The sequence below is a fragment of the Populus nigra genome, chromosome 3 (genome assembly GCF_951802175.1).
Source record: "Populus nigra chromosome 3, ddPopNigr1.1, whole genome shotgun sequence".
NCBI classification, from domain to species: Eukaryota; Viridiplantae; Streptophyta; class Magnoliopsida; order Malpighiales; family Salicaceae; genus Populus; species Populus nigra.
Genome location: NC_084854.1, coordinates 9796115 through 9817904, shown reverse-complemented (window position 1 = coordinate 9817904; position 21790 = coordinate 9796115). Strand labels below are relative to the sequence as shown.

Sequence of the window (21790 nt, the reverse complement as noted above, 5' to 3'; positions counted from 1 at the left end):
TATTGAAAGATATTATCACATGATTGCCTTTGAATGAATGCACCGCACCCACCTAGACTGGCCGTGGGCCAATCTGATTTAAAGCTCAAATGCGCATTGCACCACATGAGTATGGGTGATAAAAGCAACATCATTGATGAGGCTGAGACACTTCTTTTCACAATCTGGTTAGATGAGTTGAGAAAAACTTATTGAGAAAGAAGCTGAGCATACAACGATGAGCTTTGTACTGCAAAGTATGAAATGCAGGTCTGAATAACATGACAGTTCCATGAAAGTGGATGACCGCATATACTTGAAGGGTATGTTTCAACTGGAGGTGACTTCATAACTGATTGACAATCTTGATGGGTGTTGGCACGATGCGCACAATTAATCAGAGAACAATTCTTGAAAGAATCCAGGAGATGAACGATTTGTTAAACTTCTTAATGATGAATCAAGCAACGCTACACTTGGGGGCATTGTCAAGCTTGATAAACAGTAAGAGCAGTAATTATCGCGGACAGCCCAAGATGGACACTGCATTTACAACTAAGCGGATGGCTAGCACATGAATAAGCCAATGCATCGAAAAACAAATAAGGTTTTGGAATGCAAACAAAGCCACCCTATGACGATGAAGCATCAAAGAGGGGGAACCTATATTTCAAAAACAGGTAAGATTCATTGCATATCATCTAACTTCACGAGCATTGCATATTTGTTTTGCAGATATTTCACGAAACAATATCCCCACTGGGATCCAACGAGACTCACATGAATTGAAGTTCTTTTAAATCACATCAAGGATGGCGATTCCACAAAAGCAAAATTCATAAATGAAGATAAGAAAGATGGATTTTTATTCATGGGAAAAGGGGTTTACAAGTACAAATGTTAAACAGTGCGAGGACGATCAGGGATATTTTCATCTTGATGGTTAATCATGCCTCGGAATTCCTCAAATTGTTTATGCATACGCTCCATCTCTTCCTCGAACTCAAGGTGTCGTGTGTTAACATAGTCCCGCCAAAAGTCAACACGTGTATTCAGCTCTTGGTTTCTCCTCTCCAAGTTGTTTCTGTGACGTCTCTCATCACGGAGTCTATCCCTTAAATTCTCAATCTGATGATGGAGATCAAGAACCTGAGTATTCAACTCAAGTCTTCTGGCATGAAGACGCTCTGCAACGTTCACCAAAGACGAAGTAGCTCTGATACTGAGAGCAAGTGACTGATTCACCGCTTCAATATCGGTCCTGGCAGCTAGCATTATTTCATCACGAGGAAGGATCATGTCTCTAGCCACGGCTACAGCAATATCTTCATTGTCCATTACAGTATCCTCTATTGTAACCGGACGACCATTCACTTCAAAGGTAGTACGCCAAACTGCAGGCTCTACTGCAGGAACAGGGTTTGGGTTAGCATTGGAAGAAGAGGAAGACATGATTAAAGCTTCAAAAGTTAAGAACTTTGAGAGTATTGAAAATGCAAGAAGTTGATGATGTCTTTTGCCAAATACTGCGTGATTTATAAGGAATTTACTCCTACCATCGTTTTGAACGACAGCTTAAATCTCAACTGTACATACAATACTTCCTTGGGAAGCTTTCCTCATTTTTGGGATCCACTAATCGAATCCCAACCATACATACATGACTTCCTTGAAAAGCTTTCCTCATTTTTGGGATCCACAAATCAAATCCCAACCATACATACATGACTTCCTTGAGAAGCTTTCCTCATTTTTGGGATTTATAAATCAGATCTCAACCGTACATACAAGACTTTCTTGAGAAGCTTTCCTCATTTTTGGGATCCACAAATCAAATCGCAACCGTACATACAAGACTTTCTTGAGAAGCTTTCCTCATCTTTGGGATCCAATTACAAATCAAATCCCAACCGTACATACAAGACTTTCTTGAGAAGCTTTCCTCGTCTTTGGGATCCAATTACAAATCACATCCCAACCGTACATACAAGACTTTCTTGAGAAGATTTCATCATCTCTGAGATCGATTTACAAATCAGATTTCAACCATACAGGTATGACTTCTTTTAGAATTTTTCATCAACCCTGAAGCTCATTGCCGAAATCACTTTCATGTATTTCACAAAATTATATTGAAATCACTTTCAAGTATTTCACCATCGGGCAGGTCGCCTGGAACAATTAGACCACTTGCGAGTTTCCTCGCATTTTATCATCGGGCAGGTCGCCTGGAACAATTAGACCACTTGCGAGTTTCCTCGCATTTTCGCTATCGGGCAGGTCGCCTGGAACAATTAGACCACTTGCGAGTTTCCTCGCATTTTACTATCGGGCAGGTCGCCTGGAACAATTAGACCACTTGCGAGTTTCCTCGCATTTTACTATCGGGCAGGTCGCCTGGAACAATTAGACCACTTGCGAGTTTCCTCGCATTTTATCATCAAGATGGTCACCTGGAAAATAAGACCAATGTTGAAATCACTTTCATGTATTTCACAAAACCATTGTTGAAATCACTTTCATGTATTTCACAATGCTAATCTGAAATCACTTTCATGTGTTTCATAAAACAAATGTTGAAATCACTTTCATGTATTTCACAAGACTAAGGTTGAAATCACTTTCATGTATTTCACAAAAAAAAAAAAAAAATCAATTTTGAAATCACTTTCATGTATTTCACAAAACCATTGTTGAAATCACTTTCATGTATTTCACAATGCTAATCTGAAATCACTTTCATGTATTTCACAACATTAATTTGAAATCACTTTCATGTATTTCACAAGATCAATATTGAAAACACTTTCATGTTTTTCACTTGGGCAGGTCACCCATAAGAATTAGACCAATTGAAAATCTGTGCATTTTTCAACACTACCATCGTTTTTCTTTACAAAACTTACTATGCAAAGTCAAAAGAAAATGAATTTTCCAATGCCTTTGCACCGTAAGCATTGTAAAGAGGGGGCAACTGTTGTAACCCAATTTTGGATCCACCAATATTTTCTCGAATGTTATTTTATTTCTATTATTATTTATAAAAATCCAAAAAAATTAAGAAAAAGTTTAAAAATTCAAAAATATACTTTTCTCGAGTCAACCGCATCTTTCCATCAAAACCGAGTCCACCGGGTCAATACGGGTCAAACCATGTCGACCAGGGTAAAAAATAAGTTTCGGACCATTTCGGGTCAAAACCGTCATTTTTGACCAAAACCGAGTCCACCGGGTCAATACGGGTCAAACCATGTCGACCACGGTAAAAAATGAGTTTCGGGCCGTTTCGGGTCAAAACCGTCATTTTTGACCAAAACCGAGTCCACCGGGTCAATACGGGTCAAACCATGTCGACCACGGTAAAAAATGAGTTTCGGGTCGTTTCGGGTCAAAACCGTCATTTTTGACCAAAACCGAGTCCACCGGGTCAATACGGGTCAAACTATGTCGACCGGGGTAAAAAATGAGTTTCGGGTCATTTTGGGTCAAAACTATTATTTTCGGTCATTAAAATTAATTTTTAGCGGTTGAAACGAGGTTTTTCTAATACTGATTTGAGTTTTTAATTTTATCTATATAAATATATATATTATTATATATAATAAAACAAAATTAATAATACAAATTTGTTATATTAGGCGGGGCAGTTACACTAATTGTAGGCGGAGTAGTTGGCGTACACAATTTTTCTTAAAGCAGATGCGTGTTGTCCCCTGTCAGTGGCTATAAATAGCCAGTGACAGTACGCCAGAAAGCCAGAAAGGGGAGGAAAAAAAAAAGAAAGGAAGAGGAAAAAAAAAAGAAGGGAGGAAGAAAAAAAAGAAAAGGGGAAAAAAACAAAGAAAAAATTTTTACTATTCATGTTTTTTTCACTATTTCTTCATGCGAGTAGGATATTGATTTTCAAAAAAAAACAAATTGAAAAATATTAAATATATCCTAACCGTTAGATCTAGAGTGTTTAGATCTGAACCGTTGATTTAATAGGGTACAATAGAGCTTACCACATCAAATTAAAACCCAAATCAATCTCAGCCCTTAAAACAATTTTCCTTTAGATCCGTTGCGCCACGTCATCCGGTGTACCGAGCGTTCGGTGCACCGCGACACACCGGATCAAGGCTCCTCTCATCCGGACCGTCCGATCAACTTCCAGATCCAGCCAATCGCAGCCGCAAGATCAGTTCAAAGGAGATCCAACGGTTCACAGCCTTCAGATGTACAGGTGTACCATATACGCGTTCACACCGTAGCGTAATCTCGGAGCCTCTCTCTCCTCTCGCCGGCGACGTTCTCTCTCTCATCCGATCTCCACTTTCCGGCCGCCTCCTGCCTCCGCACCACCACAGAAAGGTTTCTCCCCTGATGTAAAGAAAAACCCCGGTGGTTTTCATTGATTTCGCCGCCTCATTTGGCCGGAAAAGGGCCGCGATTGTCGGCGGCCACCGAAGCTTCAAGTCGTCGATTCTCCTTCGTCAGCCATCAACGGCCGACGATACCACCTCCATCAGGATCCTCGTTCTCAGATCTACCAGGATCGACCGTCGGTTGGACAGAAATCTCGCCGGGAAATCTCGCCGCCGCCCACAGTAACCGCGCGTGTGCCACACGCGCCGCCAGTGGCATTTTCGTATTTTTTCGAGAAATCCGAGGGTATTTCAGTCTTTTACCTATACATTGATACTCAGGTAATTTTTTGGGTTTCAACTGGTATTTTTGATATTTTTTATATATAAATGCTTGTAAATTTTCTTGCATGTTGTAAAAAAAAATACAAAAACCAAAGTTGACAAGTCTCCTAATTTTTAGGGACTGATGTCATTTTTAATGCGTCTCCTATTTTTAGGGACCGACGTTAACCATTTTTAAAAAAAACAAGTTACCAATAAACCCAAAATATAATGGATTATATCCATTATTTCTTTTGGTAATCCAGACGTAATTCTCCTTTTTTAGGGACAAGCGTCAATATTTTAGACGAGTCTCCTAATTTTTAGGGACTGATGTCATTTTTAATGTGTCTCCTATTTTTAGGGACCGACATTAATCATTAAAAAAATTTACAAATCAGCCCAAAATATAATCGCATTTGAATCAAATAGAAAACACACAAGTAAGGGTAACCTTTCAGTTGAAAGGATGTTTTAAGGGTGGTGTCTACCTTCCCTTAATCATAACTAACCCCGTACCCGAATCTCTGGGACCAGTGTCTAATTTGGGATTTCTAGTTCCCTCAAATTACTAGATGGCGACTCCAATAAAATCTTTGTTTCCCCCAATCGAGAAAAAAACCATTTTTGTTAAATAAAAAAAAGCGGGAGCCGTCGCCCGACGTCGTGTATCGACAATGTTAACAATTTATAATCCGATTGGAACCTTCTTTGTGTGTGGTTTCCAGTTGAGTAATAAAAAAAGTTTATACTATACTTATTTGAAATACCATTAGTGGATCCTCTAACCTTGTCAATTGTTTTATTTTTGTTTAAATCTTTACATCATTATCACATCTCAAAGCTCTCTTCAAATCTCTTCTTTTATTTATAATTCTATATAGTTCACCTCCCTGTGGTTTGACTCCGGTCTTGCTAAGTTATTTATTACTTCGACACTTCTGCACTTGGGATAAGATATCAACTCTTTGATCGTGTTATCGATGGAATTTACATCAATGAAATTTACATCGATGATTTGACATATTAGAAATGCCAATGAATTTTTTTATTCCATCATCTTTTCCAGATGAAATTACTGATGAAAAATTTTCATCGCATTTTTCATAGATAAATTGTGATGGAATATTTTACATCGATATTTTCATTATTTTTTTCTAATTTTTTGGTAATGAAAATAATTCACGCAATGATTTGACTTCCAATCCAAACTATCTACTCTATCCTTCAAATTCATATGTACATAATATGTTTAATTAATCTAAAGCCTTAAAAGGGAAGGAAATAATCAATACAATCATTATCATTTAGTCTGTGCTCTTCATATGTACCTTGGTACCCTACTTTGAATATAATTTTAATAAATTACCACAATAAATACATTAATTGATGAACTCAAATTTAACGAGTTCAAAACCCTCAATGACTTAAAAAGAATGGTTATAGGCGCTTCCTGGACCCATTTTCCGCTCCTAATGGGTTTAGGTAACTTGCTTGATCCTAACATTTCCTTGGTATTTTTTTCGGACCTCTATAAGGACTCCTCAATTTTTTTTTATAATAATCCAATACATATTATTTTGAGTGTCATACAACTCAAAATATCACAGAGATGAAGTGACTTTTCAACCCTTCTTCTTCACAAAAAAAAAAAAAAAACTAGACTTATAAGCTATAAATTCCCCATAAATCCTTAAAGCTCTAAGCTCACAATCTCTTCATTCTCAATATTTTTAGCATACATATTTTAAGAGTTTATCTCTCTAAAATATTGTTTAACTTTCTTTCTTTAAAAAGATATTTACTTAAGCATTTGAGAGTTCTTAAATCTATCAAATAAGATTTTTTACAGGTACCAGCCATCTTGGCGTACCAAACACCAAGCATTAGGCACTAACCATCTTGGCTAAGGAGAATGCATCAGATTGCTGGAACTAAGAGATTAACTGATTATCCAACTCATAAGCCTTGTTCCTGAGGTACTTGGAGTTTTTTGGACCTCATCATGAGTGTCATATGTGGGAACTTGAACAAAAACCAATTCATTCATATTTCTCAAAAGCTCTTTTCATAGCCGATAAAGCCCCAACACAGTCGTAACTATGCTAGTGACTATATCCATGACCACGCCAATGACATGCTTAAGCCAGCAATTATAACTACTGTTATGCCTACGACTATGCCCCAAAAGGCTACACCAGCGACTACACCCATTATAACAACCATAGTGATGCCCAAAACTATATCTATGACTATGCCTACAACTACACCCACGGCTACACACCATAGCTATGCCTATAATTTTTATGGTGGTTTGTACATGCTAAAAACTGTCATTGGTCCAACTCCTCACCACTAATAACCTTTCATAACACCGAGACCTCCAACCACCAATAGACACCTTCCAAACCTCAACCAAACCTGAACTAGTCCAACTCCTCACCACTAACCAAATGCTCACACACAAACTATAAAATCTAATTTTAATTGTAGCAGATTTAGGGATTTATCTTTTCTTCTTGGCTCTCTCAATGTTTTTGATAAGAATTGTTAATTTTTTGAAGTTTTTTTATGAGTTTATTTTGGTGTGATTGTGTTTGATAGAAATTGATGATGGCATCATGAAAATTTTGATGTAAATTTTAAGAACATTTGAGAGAGAGGGGTAAAAGATTTTTATTGAAGAGAGAAAGAGAAGAATTTTGTTTTTATGATTTGAGTTAAGATAACATAGGAGCATTTCAGTTTTTTTTATATAAAATTTAAAATTGATTTTGAATTAATATATAAAGTGTAATTTTTTAAATGTAAAAGGAAAAATATTATTGTGCTCAAACCTTAAAAGCTTCAAGGCAATTTTTCCTTTACACTTCTACCAATGATAAGTGCAAAATAATAAATTAATCTGCATGGATCATGTTTATGCCAATCTTGTATGAGCTGTGTCTGCAGCCATGACCAATAATCTACGTGTCTATCGTCTGGATGCACAATAATTAGCATAGATAGTCTGTATGGCAATCTTGTATTTTAATCAACGTGTGGATGACAACTTGTTCGATGTTGGCTATAAGTAATATTTTTAAATTATAATATAGGTTAATTTTCAAACTGTTTTTTTTTATATTTTTTTTAAAATTTAATTTTGATATCAAGACATAAAATAATGAAAAATTATTAAAAATTCAATTTTAATTATTTTGTTAAAAGATTTTCAAAAACACCAATTAAAACAAAAACAAATATATTGCAGCTCAGGAAAATTAAAAATAAAAACATTGTTTGGTATTATTTTAAATGTCCAATCATTCCAAACATCAGCTCCAGCGTTTTACACGACGAAAAAGACAACACTGCAAAAGTAAGCAAGACTTTTATTAAATTTCCAACATTTTTGTGGTGCAGGATGCATTACCACGTGACAAACATTGAGAAAACGAGTTTCTTAATTTCTCGGTAGTTTCTGTACGAGGAGTGGATATATACTGCTTCCATCACCCGTGATGTCGTGACTTAATTTTTTTAAATATAAAAAATATTTTAAAAAAATTAAAATTTAAAAGTATTAGATTTTTTTATAAAATTATATCCAAGAATCTTGGGTTTGGCTGCAACGCTTGATCCAAGAGTAATATTTATAATATTAATAATAATATTAAACTTACATGACTTAAGTTTATGTGAATCTAGCTGCAATATTAGACCCAAAAGCATTGGACGTGGGTCTGACTATAAGATTGTGTCATAAAAGTGTGATAATTAAATAGATTAATTAAAAAAAAAACAAAAAAAAGACCAATAGAAAAAAAAACTAATGAAGAAAAAGAAAAAAAATTGAATTAACTGGGTTAACCCTTCAAATCAGGTTAATCCGTCAAACCTGGGATCCGCTTCATGAAAGTTTGATAACTAAATAGAAAAAAAAATTAACTGGTTTACCTAGAATTAACTAGGTTAACCCATCAAACCAAGTTAACCTGTCAAGTCTGGGATACGTATCATGAAAATCTAATAATTAAATAGAAAGAAATTTAACATTAACAAACTAAACTAAATGAATCCATCAAACCCGAGATCCATGTCATGAAAGTCTGATAACTAAATAAAAAAATTAACATTAACAAACTAAATTAAAAAAAATTCATTAGAAGAAAAATAAGAAAAAGAAACAGGTACAGTAGTTTTGAGGATAAGTTATAATATAATAAAAATAATAAAAATAGTGGAAAAGTCTAAAAATTATGGGGAAAACTACATAATTTCCCCCACATCTTTTAGAATATTCTATATAACAATAATAATGAAGTGCCCCGTTTGGTACCCTTTCTATTCTCAATGTCTCCTCGGCCATCGCTAGACATACATGATACCAAGGTTGTCAATTCCGTTTCAGTAGGTGTTTCGTTTTTTCGATTGGAATGGAATGTTTCAGTTTCGGAGTATTTCGGGCGTGCCGTTTCGGGGTTGTACTGTTTATATATATATATATATATATATATATATATATATATATTCAACAAACATAAATCAAATTCAAGATAAATTAATTATAAATTATGCAATATAAACACAATGCCAAACAAATATAATTTTAAAATTTAAAATATTTCTAAATAGTCAAGATTAAATAGATCTTTAACATAAAGTAATTCAATTTAAACAAAATATCAAAATATTATGAAAGTAAAATGTTTTAACACAAATATTTTAAATATAAAGTTAGGTTAAAGTTATCAAGGCTAATGGAATCTAAAGCATCCTTTGTTTTGCTCAAATTTATACAAAGTATAAACATGAAAAAAACAACATGAATATAAACCATATATATTAGTGATAAATCTAATTTTAAAAAATTAATATCATTGTTAATGAAAATAGTAATAATAATTTTCAATATTATTATTAATATCATTGTTATTGAAAATTGTAATGAAAAGAAACTTTTTAAAATTGGGTGGTTTAATTAATTAAATTAAACAAAGTTCAATTTGATTCAATGACTTTTCAAGAGTGAAACGGAACATGTGGAATGAAACAGGAACGTTCCGAGTGGAATTTAGCTGAAAAATCCGGAATGGATCGAGATTTAAAATGAGATGAAATTTGTTTTGTTTTGTTCCGTTTTTTGAATTAGTATAGAATATTTTGACAATTCCAAACAAAATAGAACAGAATTGACAACCTTGCATGATACATGTGATAAACGTATCAGACATACAATGCCAAATTGTACCTGACCACCTTGTACAATCAAGACTCTAATCAAGGTCTCATAAAGAAAAAAGGAAAAATACATTACAGGGATTGAAATTAGACCTCATAATATTATTTATTATTGTGAAATTCATCATTCATTTTTTTATTTAAAAAATAAACATAATTATTAAACCTAATTTACCCTGTCATGTCAAGTTAGTCAATTTACTGATAAAAAACATAGTATAAAATATATTGTATTTCAATCTAACTTGAAAATTCATCTAATCAAACTTAATTGAGTTAGTTAATTCGATGAAATCTGGATAAAATTCTACTAGGATTAACTCTTAATTTTTTTTAAAAAAAATTATTTAAAAAATCTTCAAAATTTTTAAATATTATTTTTTAGATGACTCGATAAATCCGCTTTAGACCTAATAAGATTTTAAATTTAAATTTAATAACTATGTTTCATAGAAACAGAATGGCATGGACAAACTGGTATATTCATATTAACGAATGGAAGGAGGAATTTCTGACCACATATTACTCAACTTTTTAACCTTTTTTTTAATTATAACCAATAATTCTGATTTTCTTATCATAAACTTCCCTCCAAGAGGAATCAAATCGTGAAAAAATCAAGCTCGTTCAATCTTGGGTTTATATTCTGTTTGTGGACTGGAGCATCAACGTCCCATTAGTTTCATAATATAATTGATTGAGGGACCCCAAAGCTTACATGTTGACACATGAGTGGATGAATTATCTTAATACTAAATGCAAGTCGGTAAGGTGCTCTGTCTCCGGTCCGATTTTGAAATTGCCGCCTAACATACGCGAAAGGGTTCATTTGGAGCAAAGCTATAAAAAGAAATATTTTAAAATAATTAAGAAATATTTATTTTTATTATTTTTTTAATGTATATTTATAAGTGATGTTCTTAGCTATCTTTATTTTATTCATGAGATCTTTAGATCAATCTTCATTCATATCAGGTCCCGAGGAAAACTATAAAAAAATATTTTAGAAATATTATTGTTTTTTATTTTTTTTATGTATATTTATAAGTGGTGTTTTTAGCTATCCTTATTTTATGTATGACATCTTTTATTAAGTATTTTAAAATAATTAGAAATTTTTATTTTATTTTTATTTTTTATGTATATTTACGACTGAAGATTTGAACAAGCTTCATTTTATATTAATTTTTTTTTATTAAAGGAGTAAAATTTTGATTTTATAAATATACCTTATTTTTAATTTTTTTTAAACTAAGCGGGGTTTTGAGCAATTTATCAAGTTACCCTTTAACTTAAGCCGGCTGTAATATTCAGGTATTTCTGGAAAAAAAGAAAAAGAAGATTCTTTTATGAATTCCTCACTCCAGTTTATTTTGCCTATAAAGCTCCTGCGTAACCTTGAACTGGATCACCCCTCCAGCTGCATCTGGCAAATCACCTATTGCCACCGCTAATAAACTCTCTTCCTTTAACAGCAGAACCAACTTTGATTTTATCATCTTTTGCATATTAGGAGGAAATGGCAACTTCTTCAGTCCTTGGATCAAGTTTTCTTCCTAATAATTTTCTTTCTTCTCAACCCACCTTTACCAGTCTCTCTAAGGTAGCTATGATTACTCTAAAAGAAATAGTTCTTCCTTCACACACGCGCGCACACATTCTGATTCTTGAAAGTATGAGAAAATGATGTATGATGCCCTTTCTCTTCTCTTGTTCTTTTCAGTTCAATGGAGTAATACTGGCTTCCTTGGACAATAATACAAGGGATCGGTTGAACAGATACCAAGAAACAAAACAGAAAAGGTCCCTCAACTTCACTGGAAACAAGCCCTCCACTCCAGTTCTGGATACCATTAACCATCCAATTCACATGAAGAATCTTTCCGTTCAGGTAAGGAAATTAAATCAAGTTGTCTGGCTAGTGGCTTCACGTTAAAAAAGGCTATTAATGTGACATTTTGTACATCACAGATCATGTTTGAGAAATCTAGAGATTTTTGTTAGTTAAGGAAGTAATTAAAATGGTTTTGGGACGACACCTACACGAGTCAGTATCTCAAATGATGTTATGTTGATAAAACTGCAGGAACTTGATAATTTGGTTGATGAATTAAGAGAAGAGATAGTATACACAGTGTCAAAAACAGGAGGTCACCTAAGTTCAAGCTTAGGGGTGGCAGAGCTAACAGTGGCACTTCATCATGTATTCAACACTCCTGAAGACAAAATCATTTGGGACGTTGGTCATCAGGTGAGCTGTTTAGGATTTGCAGAACTACTAGAGTTTGACAAATATAATTTACTCAATTTTTCTGTTCTGTCAAAATCACTGAATTTTATATTTGTGTTTGCAGACCTATCCACACAAGATTTTAACTGGCAGGAGATCGAGGATGCATACAATTCGTCAAACATTTGGCCTTGCAGGGTTTCCGAAGAGGGAGGAAAGTGAACATGATGCCTTTGGAGCTGGCCATAGTTCTACTAGTATTTCAGCTGCCTTGGGTAATTCTAATTCTTTCTTGTTTTTCCATGTCACCGTGACAAATACTAATAATCCCTACGAGTATCTCGGTGGTATACAAATCTAACAAATAGCAGTCGTGTAAACACACGAAAGATATATAGTCCAGGTGAAGAAACTGTGATCTATAGCTAGATTTGATTATGAACTTATTAGAATTCCAACCTTTTCAGGTATGGCTGTTGGTAGAGACTTGTTAGGGAAGGACAACCATGTAATTGCAGTTATTGGTGATGGTGCCATGACGGCAGGACAAGCATACGAGGCAATGAACAATGCAGGCTATCTTGATTCAAATCTCATCATTATCTTGAATGACAACAGGCAAGTTTCTTTGCCAACTGCTACAGTGGATGGCCCTGCACCTCCTGTTGGCGCTCTGAGCAGAGCCTTGACAAGGTTACATTCAAGTAGAAAATTTCGCCAATTACGCGAAGCTGCAAAGGTTAGTTTTGAACTCTTGTATCGAGTTCAAGCTTAATACCACATCAAAATAAATGCAAAATTCATATCGTGGTCTAATTACTGTTTCTTGGATCATAAGGATCTTTTAGCTCAAGTGTAATCCCAACAATTCTTCGATTCAGTAGTTTCCCGAATTTGTGTGCTCTTCAAAATCATTTTATCTGCTCTCAATAAATCAACAGGGTATCACGAAACAAATTGGGGGGCAAACACAGGAAATTGCAGCTAAAGTGGATTCCTATATGAGAGGAATGACAGGAGCATCTGGCGCATGCTTGTTTGAAGAGCTAGGACTATATTATATTGGTCCAGTTGATGGCCATAATGTGGAAGACCTTGTTGATATACTAAAGAAGGTCAAGGCAATGCCAGCACCAGGACCTGTTCTTATTCATGTTATCACCGAGAAAGGAAAAGGTTACACTCCAGCTGAAGTAGCAGCTGATAAGATGCATGGTACAACTTACCGTTCCTTAAAATGATAATAAAATCTCTATAGTTGTCTGTGAAGTCATTCCTTTCCAATTAACCTAACAAGTCTTGTTTTCAATAGGTGTTGTGAAATTTGATACCAAGACAGGGAAGCAATTGAAGTCGAAATCAAATACTCTATCGTACACTCAGTACTTTGCAGAGTCTTTGATAGATGAAGCAGAGAAAGATGATAAAATTGTAGCCATCCATGCTGCTATGGGAGGAGGAACAGGACTTAATCTGTTCCAAAAGAGATTCCCATACAGATGTTTCGATGTTGGTATAGCAGAACAACATGCTGTGACCTTTGCTGCTGGTCTGGCAACTGAAGGACTTAAGCCTTTCTGTGCCATCTACTCTTCTTTCCTGCAAAGGGGTTATGATCAGGTGAATAAAATTACTAATACACGCAAGTAATTTTTATATACTCTGTCTTCATAGAAGGTCCCTGAAGGAGTAACTCAAGAACCCATTGAATTTTCTCCATTGTTCCATTAAATATCTGTATTTCTGTGTAAAAGTAATTTTTATTGAGAGAAAGCTTCCACGAAAATTTCATATTTTCACAATATGATATCTTTTAATTTGCCAGTGACACTTATAAAATTATGTTAACAGATGCCTATTTCATTTTGGGGCATTTTCTGGTGCACATCTTTAATTAAAGTTTTCCTGGTGCTGGTGGTGATGCAGGTAGTTCATGATGTAGACCTTCAAAAACTTCCAGTAAGATTTGCATTAGACAGGGCTGGCCTTGTGGGTGCAGATGGTCCAACCCATTGCGGTGCCTTTGACACAACTTTCATGGCTAGTTTACCTAATATGGTGGTCATGGCACCATCGGATGAGACTGAACTAATGCACATGGTGGCCACGGCTGCAGCCATCGATGACAGGCCTAGTTGCTTTCGATACCCCAGAGGAAATGGCATTGGTTCCATTATTCCACCAAACAACAAAGGAACTCCTCTAGAGGTATCTAAGCACAAAATCAGTTACCCATTTCTCTGCTTTTACGCATACTACTTGCATAGTTTGCTAAACAAGAACTTGGTTTATAGGTTGGCAAGGGAAGAGTGCTTAGAGAGGGAAGCAGGGTGGCTATTTTGGGTTATGGAACCATAGTTCAAAGTTGTATGCAAGCAGCAAAGCTTCTTGAAGAGACGGGCATCTCAGCAACAGTGGCTGATGCAAGATTCTGCAAGCCTCTTGATGGAGAGTTGATCAGACAGCTAGCTCAAGAGCATGAGGTCCTCATCACGGTCGAAGAAGGATCAATCGGAGGATTCAGCTCTCATGTCTCTCATTTCTTAAGCCTGAATGGACTCTTGGATGGAAATATCAAAGTAATTCTTACAACCTGACCTTATTCTCACTTACCCTCTCATTTTTTCCATTATGTTGGATCATTATTCGATTTCTTCAACATGCAATTGCTTATAAATTGTTATCTTCCTTTTCAAATGTCTGTGCAGTGGAGGCCTATGATGCTCCCAGACAGATATATTGACCATGGATCTCAAACAGACCAAATTGAAGAGGCAGGACTCAGTCCAAAGCATATTGCATCAACTGCTATGTCACTTGTAGGAGGGTATACGAACAGCCTTCACTTTTTCCACTCATAGATGGGCAGTTCCCCCCCAATCTGTATGATATATATGCCTATAAAATAACTATTGGTCCCCTAGCCCAGGGATTGATGGCCTCTGTTGACCTAGGAGGCAGGTGTAGTTAATATGGTATATATACCACCAGGTATCCAGAGAGAAAAACAACATTAAAGGGGGGGGGGGGGGGGGTAAGCTTTATTCATTATATATATTTATAGTGTAAGAGTGAGCCATAGTTTTGTGGTGCCTAATGGATACAACTCTGTGCCTGAACATCTTCAATTGTTCTTGATTTGTTTTAGGACATTAGTAATTAAAAAAATTCATCTTCAGAAGTGATGTTTTTGTTGGGATGTTTTATCTTTCAACGGACAACAAGTTCATGAAACTGTGTCTGGAATTTAGTGTAAATTATAATAATTACAAATATTATTTAAAAGTTAGAGGATTTGACTAAAAACTTCTTCGCATTTAATAAAACATTACACAATCCCCTTTGGTAATTAACTATAACTAAAAAGGATTGGTGTTTTATTATAGTGGGAATTACTGTGGATTGGAAATACTTTTATTGTGAATTGTAAATGCTTTTACTATTTGACATGTAGCAAGAGTTATTGGAAACTATGAGTGTTTTCATTATGTATTGTACTATTTAAATTTATTATTTGCTAAAAGCATTGTGGATTGGGGAGACATAATGGCAAGGCTGCCCTTGCCACAAAGTTGCAAAAACTGCGGGGGGTGAGGTTGTCTTTTTGGTTGGAGAGAAAATGATTAGTTCAGATTTTGGTGGGGCTTTACGACCCAAGCTATAGACACCGGACGCTTGGCTTCAAGCCAAGACGCTAGGGTCAGACCCGCGCGCCTGGCAGCAGTACAGGAAACAAAGGTGGATTGCATTGTTTCGAATCACTATAGATTATGAGTGCTTTCATTGTGGATTATATTATTTGGGTTTACCTTTTGCTGGGCTCTTTCAAAACGTGTGGGAGTGGACACAGACACATTGCACTGTAGATGACATTATAGTTATAAACTGTTTTCACTGTGGACAACACTATAAAGCCCTGGGAGACATTCCTCTACTGTATTTTGGTCAAGAATTGTGGCCGGAGGCATTGCCTCCTCTACCAAAAGCTGTTAGATCTGGTTGCCAAGCCAGACCCAAAACACTTCCAAACAGAGCAACAGTGTTGGGTCCTGCTGCCTAGCAGGACTTAATAGTGTTGGGTCTAGCTAAATCAGATCCAAAACACTTCAAAACGAGACTGTATCTGGCTGATAGCCAGACCCACAGATCTTGGGGTGTAGCTGTGCAACCATACTTAAGAATATTATTATTTGTATTATAAATATTTTAAATTTTATTATTATTAATATTAAAAATATTTTTTTATTATAATTAAAAGTATTAATATAAAAAATAGATTATTTGTGTTATAAATATTATTATATTTAGTATAATTAAAAGTATTAATAATAAAAATAGTATTATTTGTATTATAAATATTATTACTTTTACTATAATTAAAAGTATTAATATAAAAAATAGTATTATTCATGTTATAAATATTATTATTTTTACTATAATTAATAGTATTAATATTAAAAATAGTATTATTTATGTTATAAATATTGTAGAGCCCCGGGGGCATGTTTTGTTGTGTTTTTTTTGTCAAGAATTGCGACTAGGGGCATTGTCTCCTCTACCAAAAGTTATTGGGTCTGGCTGTCAATCCATGCCCAAAACACTTCCAAAAGGAACCAACAACGTTGAGTCATGTTGCACAAACAGACCCAATAGTGTTGGGTATGACTTAACCAGACCAAAAACACTTCAAAAAAGGGTCGGGTCTAGCTAGGCAACGGGACTCAATATCCTTGGGTTTGGCTGTGTAGCCATACCCAAGGATATTATTATTTGTATTATAAATTTTTTTAATTTATTATTATTAATATTAAAAATATTATTATTTATAATAAATATTATTTTTTTTATTATAATTAAAAGTATTAATATAAAAAATAGTATTATTTGTGTTATTAATATTTTTATTTTTATTATAATTAAAATTATTAATATAAAAAATAGTATTATTTGTGTTATTAATATTAATATTTTTATTTTTATTATAATTAAAAGTATTAATATGAAAATAATATTATTTGTGTTATAAATATTATTATTTTTATAATAATTAACAATATTAATATCAAAATAGTATTATTTGTGTTATTAATATTAATATTAATATTTTTATTATAATTAAAAGTATTAATATGAAAAATAATATTATTTGTGTTATAAATATTATTATTTTTATAATAATTAACAATATTAATATCAAAATAGTATTATTTGTGTTATAAATATTTTTTTATTATAATTAAAAATTTTAATATGAAAAATAGTATTATTTCTGTTATAAATATTATTATTTTTATTATAATTAAAAGTATTAATATAAAAAATAGTATTATTTGTGTTATAAATATTATTAGTTTTATTATAATTAAAAGTATTAAAATAAAAAATAGTATTATTTTTGTTATCAAAATTATTATTTTTTTATTATAATTAACGGTATTAGTATAAAAAATAGTATTATTTGTGTTATAAATATTATTTTTTATTATAATTAACAGTATTAGTATAAAAAATAGTATTGTTTGTGTTATAAATATTATTTTTTATTATAATTAACAATATTAGTATAAAAAATAGTATTATTCGTGTTATAAATATTATTTTTATTATAATTAAAAATATTAATATGAAAAATAGCATTTTTATGTTATAAATATTATTATTTTTATAATAATTAACAGTATTAATAAAAAAATAGTGTTATTTATGTTATAAATATTATAAGAACTTAGGTATGGCGAGTTTAATATTATTATTAATATTGTAAATATTATTATATTCATTAATATTATTAAATTTGTAAAAAATATATAGAATTGACTTGAAGGGTAAAATTAATTATTATTATTATTATTATTATTAACTTAAGTCAGACATCCTCCTTCCAGACCCAAGAAACTTGGGTCTGGAAAGGGGCACCTCACCTAAAGAGCTTGGGTGTGGCTAGAATACAAACCCAAATCTCTTGGGTCTTGCACCACATCTGACCCAAGATTATTTGGTTTTTTGTTAGGATTCAAGGCTAATAGGTTCTGATGCAGGACCTAAGACTTTTGGGTCCTGCGTGAAGACCCAATTCTCTTAGGCTCGTCAAGACCCAATGCTTTTAGGTTCAGCGTCAAAACCCAAAGCTAATGGATCCTGCATCGGCACTCAATTCTCTTAGGTCCGACGTGAGGACCTAGGGCTAATAGATCCTACGTTAGGACCCAAGGTTCTTAGGTCGTAGGTTTCTAAATATAATTATTTGTATTATAATTAAAAGTATTAATATCTAAAATATTATTATTTGTGTTATAAATATAAATATTTTTATTATAATTAAAAGTATTAATATTAAAAATATTATTATTTGTGTTATAAATATTATTATGTTTATTATACTTAATATTATTAATAAAATAATTAATAAATTAGAAAAAAAATTATTATCAATATTAGAAAACAACCATAGATTTGATTTGAAGTGTAAAATTATTATTATTAATAAATTTTAAAAAAACTATTATTACTATCGAAGAAAAACTATAATTTTTTTGAAAGATTAAAAACATAATTTTTTTTTGCAGATAAATTAAATATTATGATTAATATTATAAATATTAATATAAATATTATAAATAAACATAATTTATAATAATGCAGCCAGACTCAACGCTCTTGGGTCTGACATTGCAGCCAAACTCAATACTTTTGGATCTTAAATTTTTATAATATTTTAAAAGATAAGCTTGCGGCGTAATGCAGGCCACCTAACTAGTAATATTAATTTCAGACAATTAGTAAATATTTAATTCAACTATTTTTTCCTAAATAGTAAATAAGGGCATTTTAGATATAATAGGAGGTTTTTTTTTTTGTCAATTTCTTAACTTTTTGATGGTTTCTGTAATTTCATGATACCTGAGGGAGTTATTGTAATTTACCTTAGAGTTGAAGTTCCTTTTATGTTTCGAGTTTTCCATATTTATGTTTCAATGAAGTGAAACCACGAAATTAATAGCAGCTGGATGCCGTGTTGTACGTACTCTTATTAGCTACTTTCCTCTAATTTTTAGTTCATTAAAAGATTTGTAAATAAATTGTAAATAAATGTTTGCTAAAGGTTACATGCATTATAATATGCAAGAAGATATTAATTTGTTGGTGCCCAGGATCGAGTGAGTTTGAACATGTTTTTGTTAAAATAATTTATTTATTTTTATTTTAAATTAATTTTTCATTGTTTTTGAATTATTTTGATATGCTATTAATAAAAATAAATTTTAAAAAATAAAAAATATACTATTTTATTATTTTTTTAAATAAAAATTAGTTTGAAAAACAACTACCACTATGATAACGGAATTTTTAGTACCACCAAATATAAATAAATGAAAACAGCATAGCTACACAAACAATTAAATTATAGAATAAAAAATAACAAGGAAAAAATAATTGAAGAGCACACATAACATATCTGATGGTAGTACGAATTCCAATGAATTAGAATAAAAGTAAGAAATTATGTTGTTATTTAATAGTTATTCCATAATTTTACTTTTCGAAGAGAGATGGATATAAAAAATATATCACAATGAGGCCTGGTTTCTTCTATATATATATATATATAACTTGTTCTTGGAGTAGTATAAAATTCTAGCTTAGTTTTTAAAGAAAGTAAATAAACATTTTTTACTATTAAATTGTAAAAAAATATATGATATAAACAATGCCTAGTTTTTTGTTTAATTTAATTAGGTGTGGACTATTTCTATGTCGAGTAATTAATAGGGCAGACTCTCACTTTTGTATAATATATAGTGGAAGACCCGTCCGTTGGTCTGTATCATCTTTTGTTTATTTTCAAATTTTCAAATGATCTATTATATAATAGATTCTGAATTATATAAGCCAATTATCTACTACCAGTTTTATAATTATTTTACCTATCATCAAACTCAAAAATATTATTGGTGCATACCTCTTTATTATATAATTAAAATACAATCTGAAAAGCAAAAAAATTATAATATTTTTATTTGGGACTGGTTGGTCCACAACCTAAATGCAGTTCATTTACCATCATTAAATTATTCAATTTTATTTTAAATAATATTTTTTTAGCAAGATATTTCCTTTTTATATAGGGTTGAAATGGATTTTTATGGTTTTTGATGAGAATAAACGTGAAGCTTTGTCTTTTTATATTTATCTCAGGATTTTGTAGCAACAATAAGACATAAAAGAATGCTTTATTAAAAATGCCTTGCAATTCCCAAAATATGTGAAAAATTGCAACAACTGTCTCCTCTTCATATTAGGTTTCCTAGCTCTAACATTTATAGTTTTCAAAGTCGACCCTTTTATACCCTGGCATTGTGTTGGAAAAACTACAATTCAATGGAGGAGCTTGTTCTTGAAGGCATGATAACTTTCAATATTATGTCGAACCATGCTAGAATGATTTTACAAGCTTAGTCAAGGCTTATACCATTTTAGACATGGTGGTACTGGTTGCATGCTAGGAATTGACTATATTTTTTTTAGTTTAACGTGGGTGTTTGGGCCAGTTTGCGTGTACCTTGACTAATCCCACAGGTCCTGAAAGTAACGATCATGTAAGCTTCCAGTAGACATCATATGAGCAACCACATGGCTCAAACTTGAGACTATAGAGGGAGCAAACTTCTTGGTTCTAAGTTCTTACTACTGGACCACCACCTAAATGGTTAAATTCACTGTATTTATTAGAACCCTGACTGCGGCTAGATGTCTTTTCTCCTCCTAGGACTTTTTTAAACAGCAATTGGGTTTTGCAAACTCTTCTTCAAGGCTATCAATTCTTTTTTATAACCATTCTCCAACTATGCCTCTTCCTCGACAATAAAAGTTGGTTGAAATGGGAGACACGCATGAAGTAAACCCTTTCTTAATAATAGCATATCAATGCTTCTGGTTATTTAGTCGAGGTACATTACTTTAGGAAAATATTATCGTATTAGTATAATGTCAGCATTGCATAAAGCAAGAGGAATCACACGAGGTTATTTTCTTAATAAAGCCTTTATGTTTATTATCTGCCTCTTGTTCTATTAATTTCTGTTATAATCATTTATGAACTATAATTCCATGAAATGTTTTTTAATCAATGCAGGTTATGAGAAGTTTTCCTTCGTATTCGATAAATATCTTTATTTCCAATGTTTTTAAAAGTTGGTAGGGAAATTGAAAACTATGGTTTTCTATATTTTAATAAAATATAAATATATTTCTCTTCCAGCTAATAAAATAAACTATTCATAGATATTTTTGTTATGCAACAAAATAACTCTTCTTATAGTAAATTTATTTTTTTCAACAACTTCTGTCTCCAAGTATTTGAGTCAAAAAAATTCACATCCAATGCAATGATGTAGATAGAATTATTTATCATGCCAGCAAAACTTGGATATTTCACTAGTGCAAAGGCTTTGATATTTCTACTATCATACTGATTTCTACAAAAATAGTATTGTGTATTTGAAATAGGGATCTTCTATTATTATTTGGTTGTAGGTTGCACATATAATATCGTCGTTCATGGTATTCATGACAGAATAAGACACCTTAATTTGTTAATGTCACAATCTCCATATAGTTAGATAGGAAATCAAAGTACATTTTAGGATGGAGTTTTGAAGTGTCAATTGACATAAAAAAAAATTATATT

The 21790-nt window shown here is 32.4% G+C and overlaps 1 protein-coding gene across 1 annotated transcript; it reads left to right on the top strand.

Moving 5' to 3' along the window:
- Window positions 1-11257: 11257 nt before the first annotated feature.
- On the top strand, window positions 11258-15283 carry LOC133689978 (probable 1-deoxy-D-xylulose-5-phosphate synthase 2, chloroplastic). The gene is made up of 10 exons (XM_062110102.1): window positions 11258-11475; window positions 11596-11763; window positions 11959-12123; window positions 12227-12377; window positions 12570-12841; window positions 13044-13317; window positions 13415-13722; window positions 14029-14310; window positions 14397-14681; window positions 14811-15283. The coding sequence occupies exons 1-10, from the start codon at window positions 11392-11394 to the stop codon at window positions 14961-14963; spliced, it is 2142 nt and encodes a 713-aa protein (XP_061966086.1). The 5' UTR covers window positions 11258-11391; the 3' UTR covers window positions 14964-15283.
- Window positions 15284-21790: the final 6507 nt, after the last annotated feature.